The sequence below is a fragment of the Patagioenas fasciata genome, chromosome W (assembly GCF_037038585.1).
Source record: "Patagioenas fasciata isolate bPatFas1 chromosome W, bPatFas1.hap1, whole genome shotgun sequence".
Lineage (NCBI taxonomy): Eukaryota > Metazoa > Chordata > Aves > Columbiformes > Columbidae > Patagioenas > Patagioenas fasciata.
In genome coordinates this window covers 68,137,753-68,161,076 of record NC_092559.1, presented here as the reverse complement: position 1 = coordinate 68,161,076, position 23,324 = coordinate 68,137,753, and the positions used below count along the sequence as shown (strand labels likewise).

Sequence of the window (23,324 nt, the reverse complement as noted above, 5' to 3'; positions counted from 1 at the left end):
TGCAGTGATCACATGCTCATGGAGTTTGCAGTCCTGAGGGATGTGGGTCAGGCGAAAAGTCAGGACCCTGAATTTTAGGAAAGCCAACTTCCAGCTCTTCAAGGAGTTAGTCGACAGGACCCCTGGGAAACTGCCCTCAGGGACAAGGGAGCAGAACAGAGCTGGCAGATTTTAAGGATGCTTTCCATAGAATACAAGAGGTCATGATCCCTAGGTGTAAGAAATCAGGTAAGGAAGGACAGAGCCTGGCATGGCTGAGTCGAGACCTGCTGGTCAAACTAAAGGTCAAGAAGGGAATGCCCAGGCAGTGGAAGCAGGGACGGGTATCCTGGGAAGAGCATAGGGACGCTGCCCAGTTGTGCAGAGATGGGGTCAGGAAGGCTAAGGTGCAGCTGGAGCTGAACTTGGCAAGGGACACAAAGAATAACAAGAAGGGATTCTACAGGTATGTCAACCAGAAAAGGAAGGTCAGAGGAAGCATGCCCCCCGATGAGGAAGACTGGTAAACTGGTAACAAGGGACAAGGAGAAGGCTGAGGTTCTCAACAACTTCTTTTCCTCAGGCTTCACTGGCAAACTCTCTTCTCACACCTCTCGAGTGGATGAACTACAAGATGGGGACTGGGAAAGCAAAGTCTCTCACACTGTAAGAGAAGATCAGGTTTGTGATCACTTGAGGAACCTGAACATATATAAATCTATGGGCCCTGAAAAGATGCATCCCAGAGTCCTGAGAGAATTGGCTGCTGTAGGTGCCAAGCCACTCTCCATGATATTTGAGATGTCATGGCAGTCAGATGAAGTCCCTGGTCACTGGAAAAAGGGAAACATCACACCCATTTTTAAAAAGGGTAGAAAGGAGGACCCTGGGAACTACCGACCTGTCAGTCCTCACCTCTATGTCTGGGAAGATCATGGAACAGATCCTCCTAGAAGTTATACTAAGGCACATGGAGGACAGGGACTTGATTCCAGGGAGCCAGCATGTCTTCACCAAGGGCAAGGCCTGCTTGATCAACCTAGTGGCCTTCTATGATGGAGTAATTACATCAGTGGGCAAAGGCAGGGCTATGGATGTCATCTATCCGGACTTGTGCAAAGCCTTTGACACAATCCTGCACAACACCCTTATCACTAAAATAGAGAGATGTAGGAAGGCAGCTAGGGTAGCCAAGGCCTCCTTAGAATTACAGCTGGCAAGAGGGGTCAAGGACAGCAAAAAGAACTTTTTCAAATACATAGCAGATAAAACTAATACCAGAAGCAATGTAGGCCCACTGATGAATGCGGTGGGTGCCCTGGTGGCAGAAGACACAGAGAAGGCAGAATTGCTGAATGCCTTCTTTGTCTCTGTCTACTCTCCTGGGGAACCCTGTACCCCTGAGACCCCGGATGAAGCCAGGTCAATGGAGGAGTTTGCTTTAGTCGATGAGGACTGGGTTAGGGAGCAATTAAATAGTCTGGACATACATAAGTCCATGGGTCCAGATGGGATGCATCCACGGGTGCTGAGGGAGCTGGCTGAAGTCATTGCTGGACCGCTATCCATCATTTTTGCCAAGTCTTGGGAAACGGGAAAGATGCCCGAGGACTGGAGGAAAGCAAATGTCACTCCAGTCTTCAAAAAGCGCAAGAAGGAGGACCCGGGTAATTATAGACCGGTCAGCCTCACCTCTGTCCCTGGGAAAGTAATGGAACAGCTTATCCTTGGTGTCATCTCAAGGCACATCAGGGATAAGAGGGTCATTAGGGGCAGTCAGCATGGCTTCACCAAGGGGAAGTCATGCTTGACCAACCTCATAGCCTTTTATGAGAATGTAACAAGGTGGATGGATGATGGCAGAGTGGTGGATGTGGTCTACCTAGACTTCAGTAAAGCCTTTGACACAGTCTCTCACAGCATCCTCACAGCTAAATTGAGAAGGTGTGGTCTAGACAATAGAGTAGTGAGGTGGGTTGCAAACTGGCTTAAAGAGAGAAGCCAGAGAGTGGTGGTCAATGGTGCGGAGTCCAGTTGGAGGCCAGTATCTAGTGGAGTGCCTCAGGGGTCAGTACTGGGGCCAATATTACTCAATATATTCATTAACTATTTGGACGAGGGAATTGAGTGTACTATCAGCAAGTTTGCTGATGACACTAAGCTGGGAGGAGTGGCTGACACGCCAGAAGGCTGTGCTGCCATCCAGCGGGACCTGGACAGGCTGGAGAGTTGGGCGGGAAATAACCTGATGAAATTTAACAGGGGCAAGTGTAGAGTCCTGCATCTGGGCAGGAACAACCCCAGGTTCCAGTATAGGTTGGGAAATTACATATTAGAGAGCAGTGTAGGGGAAAGGGACCTGGGGGTCCTGGTGGACAACAGGATGACCATGAGCCAGCACTGTGCCCTTGTGGCCAGGAAGGCCAATGGCATCCTTGGGTGTATTACAAAGGGGGTGGTCAGTAGATCGAGAGAGGTCCTCCTTCCCCTCTACTCCGCCCTGGTGAGACCCCATCTGAAATATTGTGTCCAGTTCTGGGCCCCTCAGTTCAAGAAGGACAGGGAACTGCTGGAGAGGGTCCAGCGTAGGGCAACAAAGATGATTAAGGGAGTGGAGCACCTCCCTTATGAAGAAAGGCTGAGGGAGCTGGGGCTCTTTAGTTTGGAGAAGAGGAGACTGAGGGGTGACCTTATTAATGTTTATAAATATATAAAGGGTGAGTGCCATGAGAATGGAGCCAAGCTCTTCTCAGTGGCAAACAATGATAGGACAAGGGGCAATGGGATCAAGCTGGAACACAAGAAGTTCCACTTAAATTTGAGAAAGAACTTCTTCTCAGTGAGGGTGACAGAGCACTGGAACAGGCTGCCCAGGGAGGTTGTGGAGTCTCCTTCCCTGGAGACATTCAAAGCCTGCCTGTACACATTCCTGTGCAACCTCTCCTAGGCGTTCCTGCTCCAGCAGGGGGATTGGATTGGATGATCTTCTGAGGTCCCTTCCAATCCCAAACATACTGTGATACTGTGTGATACTGTGATATGGATTTGATGAGTGGACTGTTGTGTGGAAGTGGAACTGGCTGGATGGTCACACCCAGAGAGTAGTGGTCAATGACTCAATGTCTGGATGGACACCAGTGACAAGTGGTGTCCCTCAGGGATCTGTACTCAGACAAATACTGTTCATTATATTCAGCAATTACATAGACCATGGGATCGAGTGCACCCTCAGCAGGTTTGTGGATACCACCAAGCTGAGTGGTGCAGTTGACACACCTAAGGGACAGGATGCCATCCAGAGGGACCTGGACGAGCTCAAGAAGTGGGCCCATGTGAACCTCATGAGGTTTAACAAGGCCAAGTGCAAGGTCCTGCACCTGTGTTGGGGCAATCCCTGGTATCAATACAGGCTGGGGGATGAAGGGATTGAGAGCAGCCCTGCAGAGAAGGACTTGGGGGTACTGGTGGATGAAAGATTGGACATGAGCCAGCAATGTATGACTGCAGCCCAGAAGGTAAATCTTATCTTGGGATGCATCAAAAGAAGCATGGCCAGCAGGTCAAGGTAGGTGATTCTGCCCCTCTACTCTGCTCTGGTGAGACCCCACTTGGAGTACTGTGTCCACCCCTGGAGCCCTTAGTACAGGACAGACATGGACCTGTTGGAGAGGGCCCAGAGGAGGGCCACCAAAATGATCAGAGGGCTGGAACTCCTCTCCTCTCCAGGCTGAGAGAGTTGGGGTTGTTCAGCCTGGAGAAAGAACACTCTGGGGAGACCTTATTGCGGCCTTTCAGTACTTAAAAAGGGGCGCAGACTTTTTTAGCAGGGCCTGTTATGATAGGACAAGGGGTGATGGTTTTAAACTAAAGGAGGGGAGAGTCAGGCTAGACGTGAGGAAGAAATTTTTTACGAGTGGCGAAACACTGGCACAGGTTGCCCAGAGAGGTGATAGATACCCCATCCCTGGAAACATTCAAGGCCAGGCTGTATGGGGCTCTGAGGAACCTGATCTAGCTGAAGATGTCCCTGCTCATTACAGGGGGGGTTGGACTAGATGACCTTTGAAGGTCCCTTCCAACCCAAACTATTCTATGATTCTATTAATTTTTTTTTACGATGAAGGTGGTGAGATACTGGCTGCCTAGAGAAGTTGTGGATGCCCTGTCATTGGAAGTGTTCAAAGTCAGTTTGGATGGGGCTCTGAGCAGCCTGATTTAGTGAAAGATGTCCTTGCTCATCACAGGGGGTTGGACTAGGTGATCTTTAAAGGTCTCTTCCAACCCAAACCATCCTATAATTCCAAGATGTAGAAGGTTTGGGCTGGAGAAGAAAACTAGAGAGGCAAGAAGGAAGTGTTACGGATTAGGCTGTCGCACTTACAAACATGGTTGGCCCATACTGGAATGCACTGGGTACACCAGGCACACCAGTATAATAAGGTAACCCAGTGTAGCTGTACCCTGGGGGCAGGGTGGGGTTAAGGAAGGGCTGCTGAGTTGTATGGTGAGTCTGCGTCTGGTTCTGCTGTGGCTGGGCGAGCGTGGTAGCAGGAGTAGGAGAGGCAGAATCCCCACGGCCAAATTTTATGTCACCTGTGAAAGAAAAAAAAATGATCAGAAAAGCTATCAAAGCTACTCCAAAAGTAGGGGATTCAAAGCATTCAAATCCTCTGAATACAAGTAGACAACTACAGAAGAGAGGACATCCTGCACTTGAAAGGCTGCAGTTGTTCACAGGAAGAACTCTCCCAGTCTCTGTTCCTGATAGCCATGGGGACATTGCTTGTGCATGGCACGGAACTCTGAGCCATGGCTAAATCCACTGATAAAATGGAGATACCAATACTTCCCTATCTCACATGGTCTGACCAGATTAATTACTATCAGATCATTGCAATCAAACTTGCTAAAAGCAGAAGTATGGTAAATAGCCAAAGAGCAAATGGTTTTTGGGTTAAAGTGTGACTCTCCTAGAGGTTAAACTGATTAGCTAAGCTTCATGGGCTGAAAGCAAGTTAGGATTTATAGGCGGTGATAGGCATATTTTTGGCAATGTCTGTTTATTTGTCAAGCATGACTAGTTAGATGTCCATTTCCTCACATCACCAAAGTTCTGGAGACAGTAACTGAAGGCCAGGAAAGCAAGGCTTGCATCGCAGGCCCCGAGAGAAGCGGTTATGTAGCAGGAAACTCCCAAACACTTGCATTTTCTGGCAGCCTACAGAGCAGCTTTTTCACGTGTTTTTGGGAGGTGAAATATATCAGTCTCATTCCCAACTAGTATTCCTTTATGTTGGTTACCAAAAAGTATGACAACACTTAATAACAGTTTTATAGGAATTATAACACCTACGGCTACAGTTTTAAGCTGTAATCAGATGTCAGTGAAATAAAACCAGTGGCTAAAAATCCATTAATGTAATGTTTATAGGCTGATAAAAAAAAGAGCAAGAGAAGGAATGAGGAAGGGCTTCTTAGATGACACGCTTCTGGGAATGAAGTCCATTAGATTTGGGGACGGTGAGGGAGAGCCTGCCAGATGCAGCTCCTGCTGGGAACACAGAATAATCAAATCATTTTGGTTGGAAGAGACCCTCAAGATCATCAAGTCCAACCATTAACCTAACACTGGCTCTAAACCATATCTCTAAAAATATAATCTATGCATCTTTTAAACACCTCCAGGGATGGTGACACAACCATTTCCCTGGGCAGCCTGTTCCAATGCCTGACAACCCTGTCTGTGAACAAATTTTTGCTAATATCCAATCTAAACCTCCCCTGGCGCACCTTGAGGCCATTTCCTCTTGTCCCATCACTTGCTACTTGGGAAAAGAGACCAACATCCTCCATGCTCCAACCTCCTTTCAGGTAGTTGAACTTGCAGGTAGAAAACTGAACCTCCTCTTCTCCAGACTAAATGAACCCACTACTCATAAAACTTGTTCTCCAGAGCCTTAGCCAGCTTCATTGCCTTTCTCTGAACTCCCTCCAGCACGTCAAGGTCTTTCTTGTAGTAAGGGGCCCAAAATGGAACACAGTATTCGAGGGGCGGCCTCACCAGTGCCAAGTACACAGTGATGATCACTTCCCTTAGTCCTGTTGGCCACCTGGGCACACTGCTGGCTCATATTCAGCTGGATGTCAACCAACACACCCAGGCCCTTTTCTGCCAGGCAGCTTTCCAGCCACTCTTCCCCAACCCTGTAGCATTGCATGGGGTTGTTGTGACCCAAGTGCAGGACATGGCACTTGGCCTTGTTAAACCTCATACAATTGGCCTCAGCCCAACAATCCAGCCGGTCCAGATCCCTCTGTATAGCCTTCCTACTCTCCAGCAGATCAACATTCCCACCCAATTTGGTGTCATCTGCAAACTTACTGAGTGTGAACTCAATCCCCTCATCCGGATCATTGATAAAGAGATTAAACAGAACTGGCCCCAATACTGAGTCCTGGGGAACATCACTCATGGCCGGCCACCAACTGGATTTGACTCCATTCACCACAAGTCTTTGGGCCCAGCCATCCAGCCAGTTCTTTATCCATCACAGAGTACACCCATCCTGGCCATGAGCTGCCAGCTTCTCCAGGACAATGCTGTGGGAAAGTGTCAAAGGTTTTACTGAAATGCAAGTATACAACATTGACACCCTTTCCATCATCCACTAAGTGGGTCACTTTTTCATAGAAGGAGATCAGGTTGGTCAAGCAGGACCTGCCTTTCATAACCCATGATGACTGGGCCTGATCACTTGGTTGTCCTGTATGTGCCGCATGATGGCACTCAGGATGATCTGTTCCATGACTTTGCCTGGCACCAAGGTCAGACCAACAGGCCTGTTATTCCCTGGATCCTCCTTCCTTGTTTGTAGACGGGTGTCACATCTGCGTACTTCCAGTCAACTAGGACCTCTCTGCTTATCCAGGACTGCTGATAAATAATTGAAAGTGGCTTGGTGAGCACCTCCGCCAGCTCCCTCAGAATGCTTGGAAGTATTCCATCTGGCCCCATAGACTTGTGCGTGCCTAAGTGGTGTAGCAGGTCACTAACTATTTCCCTTATTGGGGCTTCATTTTGCTCTCCATGTCTGTGTTCTGGCTCATGGGGCTGTGTACCTGGAGCACAACTGGCCTTAGTATTAGAGACTGAGGCAAACAAGGCATTTAGTAACTCAGCCTTTCCCTCATCTTCTGTCACAATGTTTCCCCCCGCATCCACCAGAGAGTGAAGATTCTCCTTTTGTTGCCAATGTATTTATATAATCATTTTTTGTTCCCTTTTACAGCAGTAGCCAGGCCCAACTCTAGTTGGGCTTTGACCCTTCTAATTTTCTCCCTGCATAACTTCACGGCATCCTTGTTGTTCTCCTGAGTTGCCTGCCCCTTCTTCCAAAAGTTATAAATTCTCCTTTTATTCCTGAGTTCCAGACGAAGCTCTCTGTCCAGCCAGGCTGGTCTTCTTCCCTGCCGGCTCATCTTTCAGCATATGTGGACAGCCTGCTCCTATGCCTCTAAGATTTCCTTCTTAAAGAATATCCAGCCTTCCTGAACTCCTTTGTCCTTCAGGACTGCCTCCCAAGGAACTCTTTCATCCAGCCTCCTAATCAGGTCAAAGTGTGCCCTTCAGAAGTCCAAGGTAGCAGTTCTGCTGATCCCCCTCCTTCTCCAAAAATAGAAAACTTGATCATTTCATGATCGCTATGCGTAAGGTGACTTCTGACCGTCACATCACCCACAAGTTTTCCTCTGTTTGCAAACAACAGGTGCAATGGGGCACCTTCCCTAGTAGGCTCACTAACCAGCTGTGTCAGGAAGTTGTCTTCCATACACTCCAGGAGCCTCCTAGACTGCTGTGTTGTATTTCCAGCAGACATCTAGTAAGTTGAAGCCCTCCACAAGAACAAGGGCTAGCAATTGTGAGACTTCTCCCAGGTGCCTGCAGAATATTTCATCTGTTTCTTCATCCTGGTTGGATGGTCTGTAACAGACTCCCACTAGGATACCTGCCTTGTTGGCCTTCCCCCCCTTCTTACTCATAAACACTCAACCTCACCCTCATCAAGCTCCAGACAATCAAAACATTCCCTAACACACAAGGCTACCCCACCTCCTCTCCATCCTTGCCTATCCCTTCTGAAGAGTTTATAGCCATCCATTGCAGCACTCCAGTTGTGTGATGTTCCTGTGATGTCAACTATATAATAGGTTTTCTGCTGCACAATGGCTTCCAGCTCCTCCTTTTTGTTGCTCATGCTGCATACATTGTTATAGGTACACTTCCACTGAGCTATTGATCCCTTCACCTTTTTGTGGGGAGAAGCCCTAATTCCTTCGTGGCCATTCTCAGATGCTTCCCTGGTTTCTAACACATCAATAACCCTTGTGTCTTTGCTGCCATATGGTTCTTCATCCCCTACCTCCACTGAGACAGCAGACCAAAGGGCCTTGCTAGCACCCCATCCTTCTACCATTGGCACACCACGCTTGGGTTTGTCTCTGCTGTGCTTGGTTTTCTCCCCTTCCCCCTTCAAATCTAGTTTAAAGCTCTTTCAGTGAGCTCTGCTAACTCCTGTCCAAGGATCCTTTTCCCCCTTTCAGACAGGTGTATCCCATTTGTCGCCAGCAGGCCAGATGTCATGTAAACTGACCCATGATCAAAAAACCTGAAATTCTGCCAGTGACACCAGTCCTGTAGCCAAGTATTGATCTGGTGGGTCTTCCTGTATCTTCTCTCATCATACCCTGCAACTGGAAGGACAGAGGAGAACACTACTTGTGCTCCTAATCTTTTAACTAGTCATCCCAAGGCCCTGAAGTCCCTCTTGATTGCCTTCGGATTTCCCACTGCAACCTCATCACTTCCTACTTGAAAATCCATAATGGATAATAATCTGAGGGCCTTACCAGGGCAGGAAGTTCTCTCTTCACATCTTTAACCTGGCCCCAAAGAGGCAGCAGTCTTCCCTAGGAAGTGGGTTCAGTCTGCATATAGAACCTTCTGTTCCCTTCAGAAGGCAGTCTCCTATGATAACAATCTGTCTTTTTTTCTTTATAGCAGGAGTTTTGATGGCAGGTGCAGACCAACTTAACCTCTGCAGCACCTCCAACTTAGTTGTACCATCTTCCTTAATAATGTCGTTTGGTTCCACTTGCAGAGCCTCATACCTGTTGTGCAAGGGAACCTGGGTAGGTGGGGTAGCCACAGCAGAGACTTTTCTGTGCAGAGCAGGAACATAGTGCCATTACCCCCTATCCCTTGAGTCACTATGTTCTGCCATGCAGAGAGGGTGTCCTTGGTACCGTGCACCCTGCCTACCTGCTGGGCCTGCCTCAGGGAAAGTAGGGTGTGACTCCAGTGGTCTATCTCCCTCCTGTGCTCCCTGATACTCCTCAACCTATTCACCACCTCCAGCAGCTCTGTCACTAAGCAGAGGAGTTCCTCTCCCTGGGCACACCTTCCACAGCTGTGCTCACTGCTGCTATCCAGTATTGGTTTAAGAGCAAGGCACACCCTGCAGCCTGACACCTGAGTGGCAGCATCTTCCCACCAGGTCTCAGTTTGAGTAGTTGCATCATTAGTCACAGGTGCTGATCTTACAGATGCAATGGCTTTCTGCCAGGTGGATACCATTACTCCCTGGTTGAGCTGGCAGACCTTCTCCACCCTCTCTGCGTGCCCTTCTGTGTAAACTGCCATGCCATGCTCTGCCCGCTCTGTTCGTAGCACTCCTGGTCGCTAGCACTCCCTAGGCAGCCCTTTATAGGTATGGTGTTTCCCTGGCAATGCCCAGGTCTCATCAGTGACTCCCATGATAGAACTGCAGTCTCCTGGCGGGTCTTGCTGCTGCCCTGGCATTCCCCTGCCTCAGGAAAACCCTCCCTGCACAGAGAGCTGCTGCTTCACTGCAGACTGGGTCAGCTCCAGAGCAGCTCCCCTCAGCGACTGATGAGTCGCTAAAGTACTACAAGTGCTAAAATAGCAGTAACAAAGTATGAGGAGCTGCTGGGGGGGGGGGTCTATTCCAGAGCCAAAAAAAGGAAAGCAAGCCAGCTGAATTTCAAGAAGAATGACTAAGCTACGGAATATTTTTCAAGGACCTGTATGTGCTTGGGAAGGGCACTAGATGACACTGCCATTTACATTCGTAACAATTTTGCACTTATTCTCAAAGGCTATCCAACTTACTCCCAGAAGAAATCACATCTGAATTACTGACCAAAACCATGAAGTTAAAAAAAAAAAAAAGCATCAGGGTTGAAAGGGAATTGCTTGCTTTTGTTTAGTTTGGACTGATGGGTTTAACTGCTTACGGAAGGGAAAAATGACTCTTCTTTCAGCAATGGCAGGATAACCAGTACATCTTACCATCCTCATCTTTAAAAAACACTCACCTGAGTATGGATTGTTAGCAAGGCTCCCATCTCTGCCTGTCAAGGCTGCAGGAGCAGGGAATGTAATTCCATAGTAATCCTTAGAAAGAGAAAAAATCGTTTATTAATAGTTGAAACTATAACAGAGCTGGACAACTCTTATGAACCCTGTATTATATACATGAGAAAATTTAAAAAGTGAGAACTAAAGGAAGCTTGGGCAGAAGCTGACCCTATAGCTTACAGCAGAACTAAAGATTTACTTAGATCCTCAACTTCAAAATAAACCTATTTTATAGACATTTTAAATATCATATGCAAATACTTAAATCTCTTAATAGACGTTAAAGTTGACTAAATGCTTTGCCGTCCCAACTCTCAGCTCTAAGCTGTCATATTCCAGCGAGACTGTGCCTGGAAGAGCAACAGACCATCAGGGGCCAAAGACCTGGGGTCAGGCTAGGACCATAATCACAATGTGGATGTAGTCTAAAGGTACCCTTGTACCATGCCCTGTTTTCTAAAAGTAAAAATGCCAGCTAGGAAAATAGCACAAACATTAAAAAAATACTGGAGAAAGAGAGTTACCACCTGATGACTGTAAAACTTATTTAAACTGCATTAAAGGAGACCTCAAATCAGTAGTCTCTGAAGTGGGGTGCGCAAGACAATCCACTAGGGTGCATGAAGAAAATGGTTTTGGTACCATTAATAAATATATATATTTTTTAAATAGTGTTTGTTTAACCTCTCATCCTTTAAAATTTATTTTTGTGTATTTTTTGTAACATACATATTAGTACAATAGTATAGGTATATAAATTATAAATAAAAATATATTTGGAGTGCTCACAAACATTACTGATGGGGTGTGTGACCAAAAAAGGTGGAGACCACCGCCTTAGATCATTCTTCTAGGTCATCTACAGGAAGGCAAGACAATCCTCACCCTAGAAAGCTTGCACTCAGAGATGACAGGACATGCAACCAAAACTAAAGCAGCATTTTGTCTTCAGTTTGGGAGAAAAATAGAAAAGTTTGCCTTTCCCTCTCTGGGTGAACTCCACATGTGGGGCTGGTACTCTAATAAGCGGTTTTCCTCCTAATTCTCATGGTTTACTCCTCACCACTTCCAATCCATTAAGACTTAATGCTTTAACTATTAACATGTCCATTTCCACAGAGTCTTCAAGACTGGAAAAGCATCCTTCTTCATACCTGCCTCTGTGAACTCCCCTGCATCTCAAATGCTTTCTCAGAGTTGACAGTACCTTCCACTTCGTTGCATTTCTGAGCATCACCACTCTGTGTCCTACACCCAGTCCTTCATCACTGAACATGAAATAATCCAGCAAAGATTTAGTATTGCAGGTGTTTTCTGTGACTTGAAATGGTGACATACTTCATCACCCTATCCTTCCCAGGTAATCCCACCTCACCAACTCTGGCATGAATCACTTAAAAAAACACAATGAAATTCCTATTAAAAGTTTTTGCAGGTTACTCAAAAGCAGCGCTTCCATCTTCTTCCAAGGAAAATGACACAAAAAGCAGATTTGGAGAAGAGATCTGAACAGGATTTGGTGCGATGGTTTAGCTGGGATTGAGTTAATTTCCTTCATAGTAGTTAGAATAATTTATTTTTAGTAGCTAGCACAGTCTTTTGTTTTGGATTTAGTGTGAGAATAATGTGATAACACTCTGCTGGGATAGAGTTAATGTTTTCTTTCCAGTAGCTGGACTGTGTTTTGGAATTGGTATGAAAAGAGTGTGAGAACTCACTGATGTTTTGGCTGTTGCCAAGGAGACCAAGGTGTTTCTCAACTTTTCAGCTGTAGGTGCATAGCAGCTGGGAGGGGGCACAGACAGGACAACACCTGGATTGACATCCAGGCAGGTCAATGAACTTTCCCTACCATTAGCATCAAGTTCCATATATATCTGGAGCTGACTTTGCTGGCTCAGTAATTGTGTCCAGATTTCCACCTTTCTAGGATGAGCTGCATGGGACCAGTATTCGTGAGCAATTGCATCACTTATTTTTATATATATATTTGCTATTATTAGGAGTATATATATTTTTTTTTTTTTTTTTTTTGTGCGGGTGTGTTATCTTATTAAATTGCTCTTATCTCAACCCATGAGTTTCTCCCTTCCCTTTTGATTCTCTCTCCCATCCCACTTGGATGGGTGAGTGAGTGGCTACCACAGTCATAGTTGCCAGCTGGGGTTAAACCATGACAGTTGGTGGATATAAACTGGAACTGACACACCAGTGTTTTCCTCTATATAAACCAGACAAAACATAACCAAATCCACATGAAATCAGGGTGTAAGGATTGCAATTATTCCCACTGCCCCTCAGGTGGGGGAAAACCACATCAGCACTGCATATCCCTATCCCACACACCTGTGCATACACACATTCAAAACAAAAATCATTAAAAAATATGAGTGCAAGCCAGTTATCTTCATACTTCATGTCCACCCATAGTAAAACATCAAGAGATACTCTGCTCTTCAAACTACACAGGTATTTCCTGACCTACAGAAGGCATACAGTAGAAAGTGCCTAAAGTCAAAACTGAAATATCAAGAATAGACTCAAAAGGTGAGACAGAAAAGGACTGAAAAATGATAAGTGATCTGATGTAACATATTTAAGTTCCACCAAGCAGCTTTCTAGATACCACACTGTACTGTTTCTGTTGGGATTGAATTAATTTTCTTCATGGTCCTTAGAATCTTTTCTTTTTAGTAGCTAGCATGGACTTTTGTTTTGGATTTAGTATGAGAAAAATGGGATAACACACTGAACTTCCCATGCTCTTCTTTCCAGTAGCTAGACTGTGTTTTGGAGTTAGTATGACAAGAATGTGAGAACTCACTGATGTTTTGGCTGTTGCCATACTTGGGGAGCCCTCCAGTGGAAATGAAAGAAAATCACACCTTTTGTGTTTCGTGGATAATTTTTTTTGTTTTTAATTCAGAAGAGCCAACCTATAGAAGAGCTAAGTACACCTTCCTTTTTTTTTTTTTTTTTTTAGGGCAAATTACAGCTGTTTTTGAGAATTTTGAATATCCTTGGGATGTTGAACGTAACATGTTGGCATTGCTAGGTCTTCTTAATGTGTGTCAGGTTTTGTTCAGGGTGATAAAACTATTTAGGAGGACTGCAGCTACTCCAAATCCCACAACAGGCTTTGAGGCTACTCGAACTCAGCAACACACACTTCAGCTACTGCAACCCCCGCAACAGCCACTGTGGCCACTCAAACCCCTGCAGCACACACTGTGGCTACTCAGACTCCGGTTATGCAGACTACCAACCCGTGTCGGTATCAGTCACCCCCGTACAGAAGAAATACACAAAAAAAATCAGCTTGCATGGGGGAGGAGGAAGGAGAAACTGGGGCCTCATCATGACAAGAGGTGGAGCAAGAGCTAATCACCCAATCCATTTCCCAGAGTGAGCTGCAAGATATATGAACAGATTTTGGCCATCTTGAAGGCAAGAACATCGTCACATGGCTGCTCCAATGATGGGATAATGGAGCTAGTGGCCCAAAACAAGAGGGTAGAGAAGCCAGGCAGCTGGGATCTCTGTCTAGGGAAGCGGTCCTTGACAGGGCAATTGCAAGAGAGGCACAATCCCATAACTTCTGGAGGTGACTACTGTGAGCCATGAGGGCAAGGTACCCCTTCTTCAAGGACAATGTTGTAGGTCACCCAGACAAGTGGACCACCATGGAGAGAGGTATCCAGTACCTGAGGGAATTAGCTGTGTGGGAAATTATTTATTCTGACCTGGAAGACCTGCAGGCATCCACAGATCCAGACGAAGTCAAATGTAGACGACCCACGTGGAGGAAATTTGCACAGAGCGCACCACTGTCATATGCCAGATCATGACCCAACAGTGAATTGTGTGGCTGGCCAACTCCAGAACTACGAGGACAATCTCACTTCCTACCTATGGGCCTGCATCTTGGATGTGGAGAGATTGTCAAAGAAATCCAAAGACCGTTTCAAAAAACTGTTACAGGAAATCAAGCAACTCAAAGAGGACAGAGCCTACTCTCCACCTATATGAATCAATATCTCAGCAATTAGGAACAGACTTCCCCTGCTCAAGAGAGGATGTAAAAGGTACACAAAATGGGACACCCTGTGTTTTTTCCTGTTTGGCCATGCAGAAGACATGAGGAAGTGGGATGGAAAATCTACCTCAGTACTAGAGGAAGGAGTATGTGAGTTGCAAGGAAAAACTGGGGGTTCTCCCAGAATTGCTGCTCTAGTCTCCAGTGGGCATTTACCCAGAGGGGGTAGGAGGGCTTCTGATCCTCTTGTAGGAACTTCTAATCTATACTCACAAGAAGTAAATACCACGAACCCATTCATTGATGCCTATTAGAGAGGCCCTGCCTCCAGCCAGGCAGAGGGAAAGGGACAACTGAGTTTACTGGACTGTATGGATTCGATGGCCTGGCACATCACACCCCCAGAAGTATAAAGATCTAGTAGACACCGGTGCACAGTGTACCTGTCCTGGTTTTGTTAAAAAAAAAAACAACAAACAACAGTTTCTCTTTTAGTGAATTTTCCTTTCAGCTAAGTTCTTCTAAGTAACTACACTTTTCTGAATTTGGCTGCATGTTTTTGCAGACACTCTTTGCTCCAGAGCTGATAATGGTAGCAATGGTATGCAGAAGAGGCCCAGGTTTAGACTTATTGCTATGACAGCCAAGGTTACTGATAAATTTTGCACGTCCCATAAGTGAGAGAGGTGTATTTGCAAGGAGGGGCAAACAGAACAGGTGACTAAAATTGACCAAGTATTCCATCCCATCCACGTCATACACCCTATAAAAGTGGGAAATCATGAGGGTCTTGCTCTCTTTGACCATGGCTGGCATCTGAAGAGGACTCTGCCTGTCATGCCTGTGATCCAAGGCCTGATTACAGACCCTGCATCCCTGAATCCAGTTCTGGTTTACTGCGGAGTCCAGCCCAGGACTTCCGGGTGCCTGCCCTGAAGCCGCCAGAGCAGCACCTGCTCCGCCAGGCAGCGCTGCCCCGGGAAATTCAAGATTGTTTTTGTATATTTTGTATTATTTTCTCTATTTATTAGTAGCATTAGTAAAGCATTTTTAACTTTTTCCAACTTGCAAGTCTTTCTCCCTTTTCCTCCTATTGCCTTTCCTTGGTGGGGAGGGCAGGGGGTTAACAGAGAGCATCTGCCATGGTTTATTGTCACCCTGCAGTAAACGGTGACAGAACCCTAATCCCATCAAACTATAAAGGGGCAGAACCCATGAGTATTTCTGGAGTGACTGGGGGATCCCAACAGTTGTTTGTATTGGAAGCCTAAGTGGAAAAGAATGTCAAAAGCAACCCCAGTGTGACTGGCCCAGATGCTCCGTGCATCCATGGCATAGACTATCTCAGGAGATACCCAAAAGGGTATCGGTGGGCATTTGGCATTGCAGCTATGGAGACAGAGGACATTTAACAGCTATCATCCACCTTGCCTGGTCTCTTGGAGAATCCTTCTGTTGTAGGATTGCTGAGAGTCAAAGAAAAGCAGATGCAGATTCCTACCACTATGGTGCACTGGAGGCAATATCACACTGAGACTCTCTGATTCCCTCCCATAAATTGATTTGTCAACTGGAGAGCCAAGGAGTGATTAGTAAGACTCATTCACCCTTTAACAGTCCCATATGGCCAGTGTGGAAGTCCAGTGGAGGGTGCAGGCTAACAGTAGACTATCATGGCCTGAATGGAGTCATGCCAGCACTAAGTGTTGCCATGCTGGACATGCTAGAACTGCAATATGAACTGGAATTCAAGGCAGCCACGTGGTATCCCACAACTGGCATTGCTAATGCATTTTTTTTCACTGTCTTTGGCAGTAGAGTGCAGGCCACAGTTTGCTTTCACTTGGAGGGGCATCCAGTACACCTGGAATCAAGTGTCACAGGGGTGGAAACACAGCTCCACCTCCAGATGATGATGACAGGAAAGCCGTGGTACCACATAAAGCCACCCACCCAGCAGCACCCCAGGCATAGTGCCTACCCACACCACCACCAAGCCTGACCAGGCTCCTGCTCAGCACCACCCACACAGAACCCACAGACCCACCATGGTAGCACCTGCAACCCTACAGTTCCACCTGTGGTAAGGTACTCTGGTGCTCCTCCTACCAGCTCTCACCGTTGCCCTGTCCTCTCTTCTCTTTGGCACCTCTCCAAGGATGAACTTTCCTCAACTTATTTGGAAAACCTCTGCCAGGTTTTAGCCATCATAATCAGAATAATCTCTTCGGTCCTTATCTCCTCAACATTTTCTACCTTCCATCCTGGTTCAGACCAACTGATGATCAGCACTGGAGCCCTCAGTACAAGGAAGATATGGACCTGTTGGGGCAGGTCTAGAGGAGGGCCACAAAAATGATCAGAGGGATGGAACACCTCTCCTATGAGGAAAGGCTGAGAGAGTTAGGGTACTTTAGCCTGGAGAAGAGAAGGCTCCAGGATAGACCTTATTGCAGCCTTTCAATACTTAAAGGGAGCTTATAAGAAAGAGACAGACTTTTAAATAGAGCCTGTAGCAATAGGATAAGGGGTGATGGTTTTAAACTAAAAGAGGGTAGATATAAGGAAGAAATTTTTTTCTATGAGGGTGGTGAAACACTGGAACAAGTTTCCCAGAGAGGTGTATGGGAATTGCGCAAGAATGGCAAGGAGGTTAAATGTAAATACACTCAAGTGATTTGCAGCTGTGGTGTAGAAAAAGCACATACATCACACTAATTGTTTTACTGACCTTGTGTGCTTGACAAATAGAACCTCTCTGTTAGATAACATAGGCCTGTGAGAAACTCTAGGCACCTTTATCACTATGTTTGAGATTCCTGCTTTGTTGTGAGAAAGAGCGGGCGGCTGCATCTGCTTGAAGCCTTGAAATACAGGCAAACGCAGCAAGCCCAGTGATCTTCTACCAGGGCTGAATTCTGCAGCGCCTGCATCCCCGCTTGTGTCACCTCTGCCTGGGAGCTTAGGTGTGGCTTCAGAGATTCCCCAGTAGAGAGGTAACTAAAATAAAACTTGCTCTTTGCAAATGCATTTGTGGCCTCTGGCTCTTGTGACGTGCCTGTGTTGGTTTACACAAGAGGTGGTAGATGCCCCATCCCTGGAGACATTCAAGGCCAGGCTGGATGGGGCTCTGAACAACCTGATCTAGTTGAAGATGTTCCTGCTCATTGCAGAGGGGTTGAACTAGATGACCTTTAAAAGGTCCCTTCCAACCCAAACCATTCTATGAAGGAAAAGCACAGCAGAGATTGCTTTGATTGGGCTGAATCTGGCTACTCTTTCCACTTCAGGCATTTGCCATGACAACTGCCTCATTGCACTGCTTGAAAACACCTTGCAGCACAAACTATTCTAGGGCAACACAAACAAGGTCCAGCCATGGACCTCCAACATGAGCCTACCTCCTGCAGCGATGGCACCTAGGTATGGGAAACATCATGCATGTGCCAGCACCCCAAACACAGCATCTCTCAATACAATGCTGTCTGACAAGGCCATGGCTCCCAGCTTGTCACTGCCTTGCCATTACCCCCACAAACACATTTCCCCTGCTCCAAAAGCTCTGATAAAACATGTGGCAGTGGCTCTCATACAAGCAGAACATGATATCCTTGCTGTTGGAGGGGACCTTAAAGCCTTAACAAGTGCAACCTCTACCTCCTCTTCCCACTAGAGCTCTATAACCAGATTAGCTGGCTCAGCTTCACCTCCAGAGGACTCTTGAACACCCCTCCTCTAGAGGCACAGACCATCCCAAACACAAGACTCTTCACTTAAAAATAGCCGCATGGGGGGCATTTTCTTGTTTGCTCTCAGGCAAGGAGGTAGAGAAAACACAAGACTCCTGCTACAGGGGCACACACATGGGACTGCCACCAGGGACCCAATGCAGCAGGAGGAGGAGCAAAATGCTTCCTTTTTCCTGAAGGAAAAGTCCTTTTTTGTCAGTCTCAGGAGTTTCAAACAAAGGAGCTTGGAAAACTCCATCCAGGAACACATCCAACCATCAAGTACCTACAACCAGAGCCACCTCCTCAGAAGCTGCCACCACCACCCCAAGGTCCTCACTCCAGGAGGGATCTTCTCCAGGTTCTTTCAAGCAACATAATTTCACAATCCTTCCAAATGTGAAAAGACTAGATAATATGAAAACAAAGGTGACACACAAGTGAAAGGAAAACAGATCACAACCAACACCAAGGCATTACAAATGGAAAAGAGACTTGGGCAGGAAGGGAAAATCCAGTTGCAGAAAAGCGATACCACGGCTTGCCCTGCAGGCAACAAGGAAACCCTAATACACCTCCCCAGCACAGCTGTCCCCAAGGGCTCTCTGCCCTAGTGCTTTCGCATCCCCCACTAAACCACTACAGCCAAGCTCCCTCCAACACGCCATCACCACCGCCCTCTCCAAGCACGGCCACCCCACCAACGCACTTCCCCAAGACCACCACAGACACCAGCCAAAACTGAAAAACACAGCTGGAAACTTGCTGCAATCAGAAAGTGAGGAAGGGAAAGCCATGGCACCACATAAAGCTGCCCACCCGCGAGGACCCCAAGCACAGCACCCACCTGCGCCACAACCAAGCCTGACCAGGCTTCTGCCCAGCACCACCCATGCAGCACCCACAACCATGGCTACACCTGCAACCCCACAGCCCTGCCTGCAGCATGGTGCCCTGGTGCTCCTGCTTCTCCTGCTGGCTCTCGCCACTGCCCTGGCCTGCCACGACCTGCGTCCCCACCACACCTCCAGCTTCTCCAGACCATGAATCCCAGCCCACCACAACCCTGCCACCACCAGCACACGCCCTTGCCCTTCCCCTTCCCTGACACCCTCCTCCACACCAACCACTCACAGCAAGCTGCTGCTACCACCCTCTGTATCCTCCAGCACCTCTTTGCCACCCTCAGCAGCCCAAGAACCCTCCACCACTGGGACACCCAGGCGCAACATCAACTCCTCAATCAGCTCCGGCATCACATCCAGCAGCTTGAGCAATGCGTGCCAGCCAACAGCATGCTCTTCAAAGGCCAAGGGGCCTGCAACCTGCTGCTCAGCATCAAGAAATACTTGGGGCACATCCAGGACTTCCTCTGCACCCACCATCACAGGCCCTGCACCTGAGACCACGACCACCTAGAAGCTTGCACGTGCTTCCAATGCCTCCACGACCTCACTTGCATCATGCACAATTAGCTCAATAACACCAAATAACCTGCATGGTCCCACCCACGTCACCACCACCACTTCTGGAGCACCGCTCTATCCCCACCTCTGTCCTCCCATCTCCCCTGATCTGCAAGAGCTGCTGCAAGAATAGCCACGGACCCTTAGCCTCCACTGACTACTCATCTATTTATATTACTTATCTATTTAATTTAGCCATGTTTTTTATCTATTCATTCACCTATTTATTGAACGGAAAATAAAGACCTGTTGCAAGAAGCTTGCCAGTGCCTCTTGTCTTAGAAGCACAGGAATGAGTCTTTGGGGTGGTGGGAACTGACCTCCACTCAACACCTACTCCAAGCCCTGCTCCAAACTTGGCTCTGCAGAGCCCATGCCCCACAGCCCTGTCCTCTCTTCTCTTTGGCTTCTCCCCAAGGATGCACTTTTCTCAACCTCTTTGGAAAATCTCTGTCAGGTTTTAGCCACTGTCATCAGAATAATCTCTATGGTTCTTATCTCCTCAACATTTTCCAACTTCCATCACAATTGTGCTGGTTTGACTGAAAATGAGTTAATTTTCTTCATGCAGTTAAAAACCTGTCTTTTCCATAGCTGGCCTGCTCATTATTTGTACTTAGTTTGAGAAGAAGAAATAACACCCTGGGACAGAGTTAATGCTTTTTATTGCTCTGGTCTGAGAGCCAAGGACATTCTGAGTGCTCTGCCCACAGGTGTGAGGCATCAAGGAAGGGGGGAATAGATGGGGCAGAGCTTGACTGACATCCAGACTGATCAATAAGAGTATTCCATCTCATTAGTGTCATGTTTCATATTTAAGGAGAGTCGGGATCTTCTGCTCTCTCTCTCGGGTGCTCTCTCTCGTGTTCTTCGCTCTTCTTGTCAGAGCCAGGGAGAGTTTGGTTCAGGATGTTTAGTTCAGCCTGTTGCCATTTTGTAGAGGCCTCTGGGCCTTTTTGCCTTTTTCCTCTCTTTGAAATCAGCTGTTCAGGACCAGGTGCTGCTTCCTGGGACTGGCTGCTCAGTGTGGAAGGAGTTTGTGAGGAATTGCCTTGAAAACCTTTTATTTTATATTCTATTTCTATTTTATATATATATTTACTAGGGGTGTATTAGTATTTTGTTATTTTATTAAACTGTGTTTATCTCAATCCAAGTTTCTCCCTTCCCATTTGATTCTCTCCCCTATTTGTGTGTGTGTGGGGAGGAGAATGAGCAGCTATGATGGTTTTATTGCTAGCTTGCGTTAAACCACAAAACTGGTTTAGACCAGCTGATGAAGGAGAGGCAAGGCAGAGATCACTTCGATTAGGCTGAGTTTGGCTACTCTTGCCACTTCAGACATTTTTCACATGTCATTATGCTGCTTGAAAACACCTTACAGCACAAACTATTCAAGGGCAACACAGACTAGGTATGCATCCTTACATTTTCTCTTCTTCAGCATTACTCTTGGACTGAATGGACAGGATAATAATCACAGAATCACAGAATATTAGGGACTGAAAAGGACCTCAAAAGATCATCTAGTCCAACCCCCCTGCCAGAGCAGGAACACCTAGATGAGGCTACACAGGAATGTGTCCAGGAGGGTTTTAAATGTCTCCAGAGTAGGAGACTCCACAACCTCCCTGGGCAGCCTGTTCCAGTGTTCTGTTACCCTCACCGAGAAGAAGTTTCTTCTCAAATTTAAGTGGAACCTCTTGTGTTCCAGTTTGCATCCATTACCCCTTGTCTTACCATTGCTTGTCACCGAGAAGAGCCTGGCTCCATCCTCGTGACACTCACCCTTTATATATTCATAAACATTAATGAGGTCACCCCTCAGTCTCCTCCAAGCTAAAGAGACCCAGCTCCCTCAGCCTTTCCTCACATGGGAGATGCTCCACTCCCTTAATCATCTTTGTTGCCCTGCGCTGGACTCTCTCCAGCAGTTCCCTGTCCTTCTTGAACTGAGGGGCCCAGAACTGGGCACAATATTCCAGGTGTGGTCTCACCAGGGCAGAGCAGAGGGGAAGGAGAACCTCTCTTGACCGACTGACCACCCCCCTTCTAATATACCCCACGATGCCATTGGCCTTCCTGCCCAACTCTCCAGCCTGTCCAGGACTTGCTGAATGGCAGCACAGCCTTCTGGAGTGTCAGCTACTCCTCCCAGCTTCGTGTCATCAGCAAACTTGCTGACAGTGCACTCTATTCCCTCATCCAAATCACTGATGAATATACTGAATAATACTGGTCCCAGTACTGACCCTTGAGACACTCCACTAGATACAGGCCTCCAACTGGACCCTGCCCCATTGACCACAACTCTCTGGCTTCTTTCCTTCAGCCAGTTCCCAGTCCACCTCACTACCTGATCGTCCAGATCACATTTCCTCAGTTTAGCTGTGAGAGACTGTGTCAAATGCTTTACAGAAGTTAAGGTAGACCACATCCACCGCTCTGCCATCATCTATCCACATCGTTATGTCTTCATAAAAGGCGATGAGGTTGGTCAAGCACGACTTCCCCTTGGTGAAGCCATGCTGACTGCCCCTATTGACTCTCTTATCCCTGATATGCATTGAGATGGCACCAAGGAGAAGTTGTTCCATCACCTTCCCAGGGATGGAAGTGAGGCTGACCAGTCTATAGTCACCTGGGTGCTCCTTCTTGCCCTTTTTGAGGACTGGAGTGACATTTGCTTTCCTCCAGTCCTTAGGCAGCTCTCCTGTTTCCCAAGACTTGGCAAAGATGATAGAGACTGGCCTAGCAATGCCCTCAGCCAGCTCCCTCAGCACCCGTGGGTGCATCACATCTGGACCCATGGATTTACGGATGTCCAGATTGCTTAATTGCTCCCTAACCCAGTCCTTATCAACCAAGGCAAACTCCTCCATTTTCCTGACTTCCTCTGGGGCCTCAGGGGTATGGGGCTCCTCAAGACAGCCTCCAGCAGAGTAGACAGAGACAAAGAAGGCATTCAGTAACTCTGCCTTCTCTGTATCTTCTGCCACCAGGGCACCCACCTCATTCATCAGTGGGCCTACATTGCCTCCGGTGTTAGTTTTATTTGGCATGTATTTGAAGAAGTTCTTCCTGTTGTCCTTGACCCCTCTTGCAAGGTTTAATTCTAAGGAGGCCTTAGCTTTCCTAGTTGCCTCCCTGCATCCTCTGACAACAGCCTTATATTCTTCCCAAGTGGCCAGCCCCTCCTTCCATGATCTATAAACTCTACTCTTCCTCTTGAGCTTACCCAGCAGTTCCCTGTTTAACCACGCAGGTCTCCTGGCTCCCTTCCTTGACTTCCTACCTGTCAGGATGCTCTGATCTTGAGCCTGGTAGAAGCAATCCCTGAATGCTAACCAACTATCTTGGGCCCCTTTACCTTCAAGCAGCCTTGCCCATGGGATTTCCCCTAGCAATTGTTTGAAGAGGCCAAAGTTTACCCTGCTGAAGTCCAGGGTTACAATTCTGCTTGCTATTCTTTTTCTGCCACACAAGATCCTGAACTCCACCATCTCATGGTCCCTGCAACCAAGGCAGCCCTTTACTGCTTCAACCAGACCCTCCTTGTTAGTGAGGATGAGGTCCAGCAGTGTTCCTCTCCTAGTCAGCTCCTCCACCATTTGCATCAGGATGTTATCATCAATGCACTGGAGGAACCTCCTAGACTGTGGCTGGCTGGCTGAGTA

General features: G+C 47.2%; 1 protein-coding gene and 1 pseudogene across 4 annotated transcripts in view; one reads left to right on the top strand and one right to left on the bottom strand.

Moving 5' to 3' along the window:
* Window positions 1-23,324, bottom strand: part of LOC136114589 (ubiquitin-associated protein 2-like) — a 101,770-nt gene that overhangs the window by 5,445 nt on the left and 73,001 nt on the right. For all 4 annotated transcript variants that reach the window (XM_065859967.2, XM_065859969.2, XM_065859970.2 and 1 more), the window contains 2 exons: window positions 10,375-10,453; window positions 4,361-4,572 (listed from right to left, as the gene is read on the bottom strand). In XM_065859967.2, coding sequence (XP_065716039.1) covers window positions 4,361-4,572; window positions 10,375-10,453 — 291 coding nt within the window. The remainder of the gene's footprint in view (window positions 1-4,360; window positions 4,573-10,374; window positions 10,454-23,324) is intronic.
* Window positions 19,091-19,656, top strand: LOC136114636 (interferon-like; annotated as a pseudogene).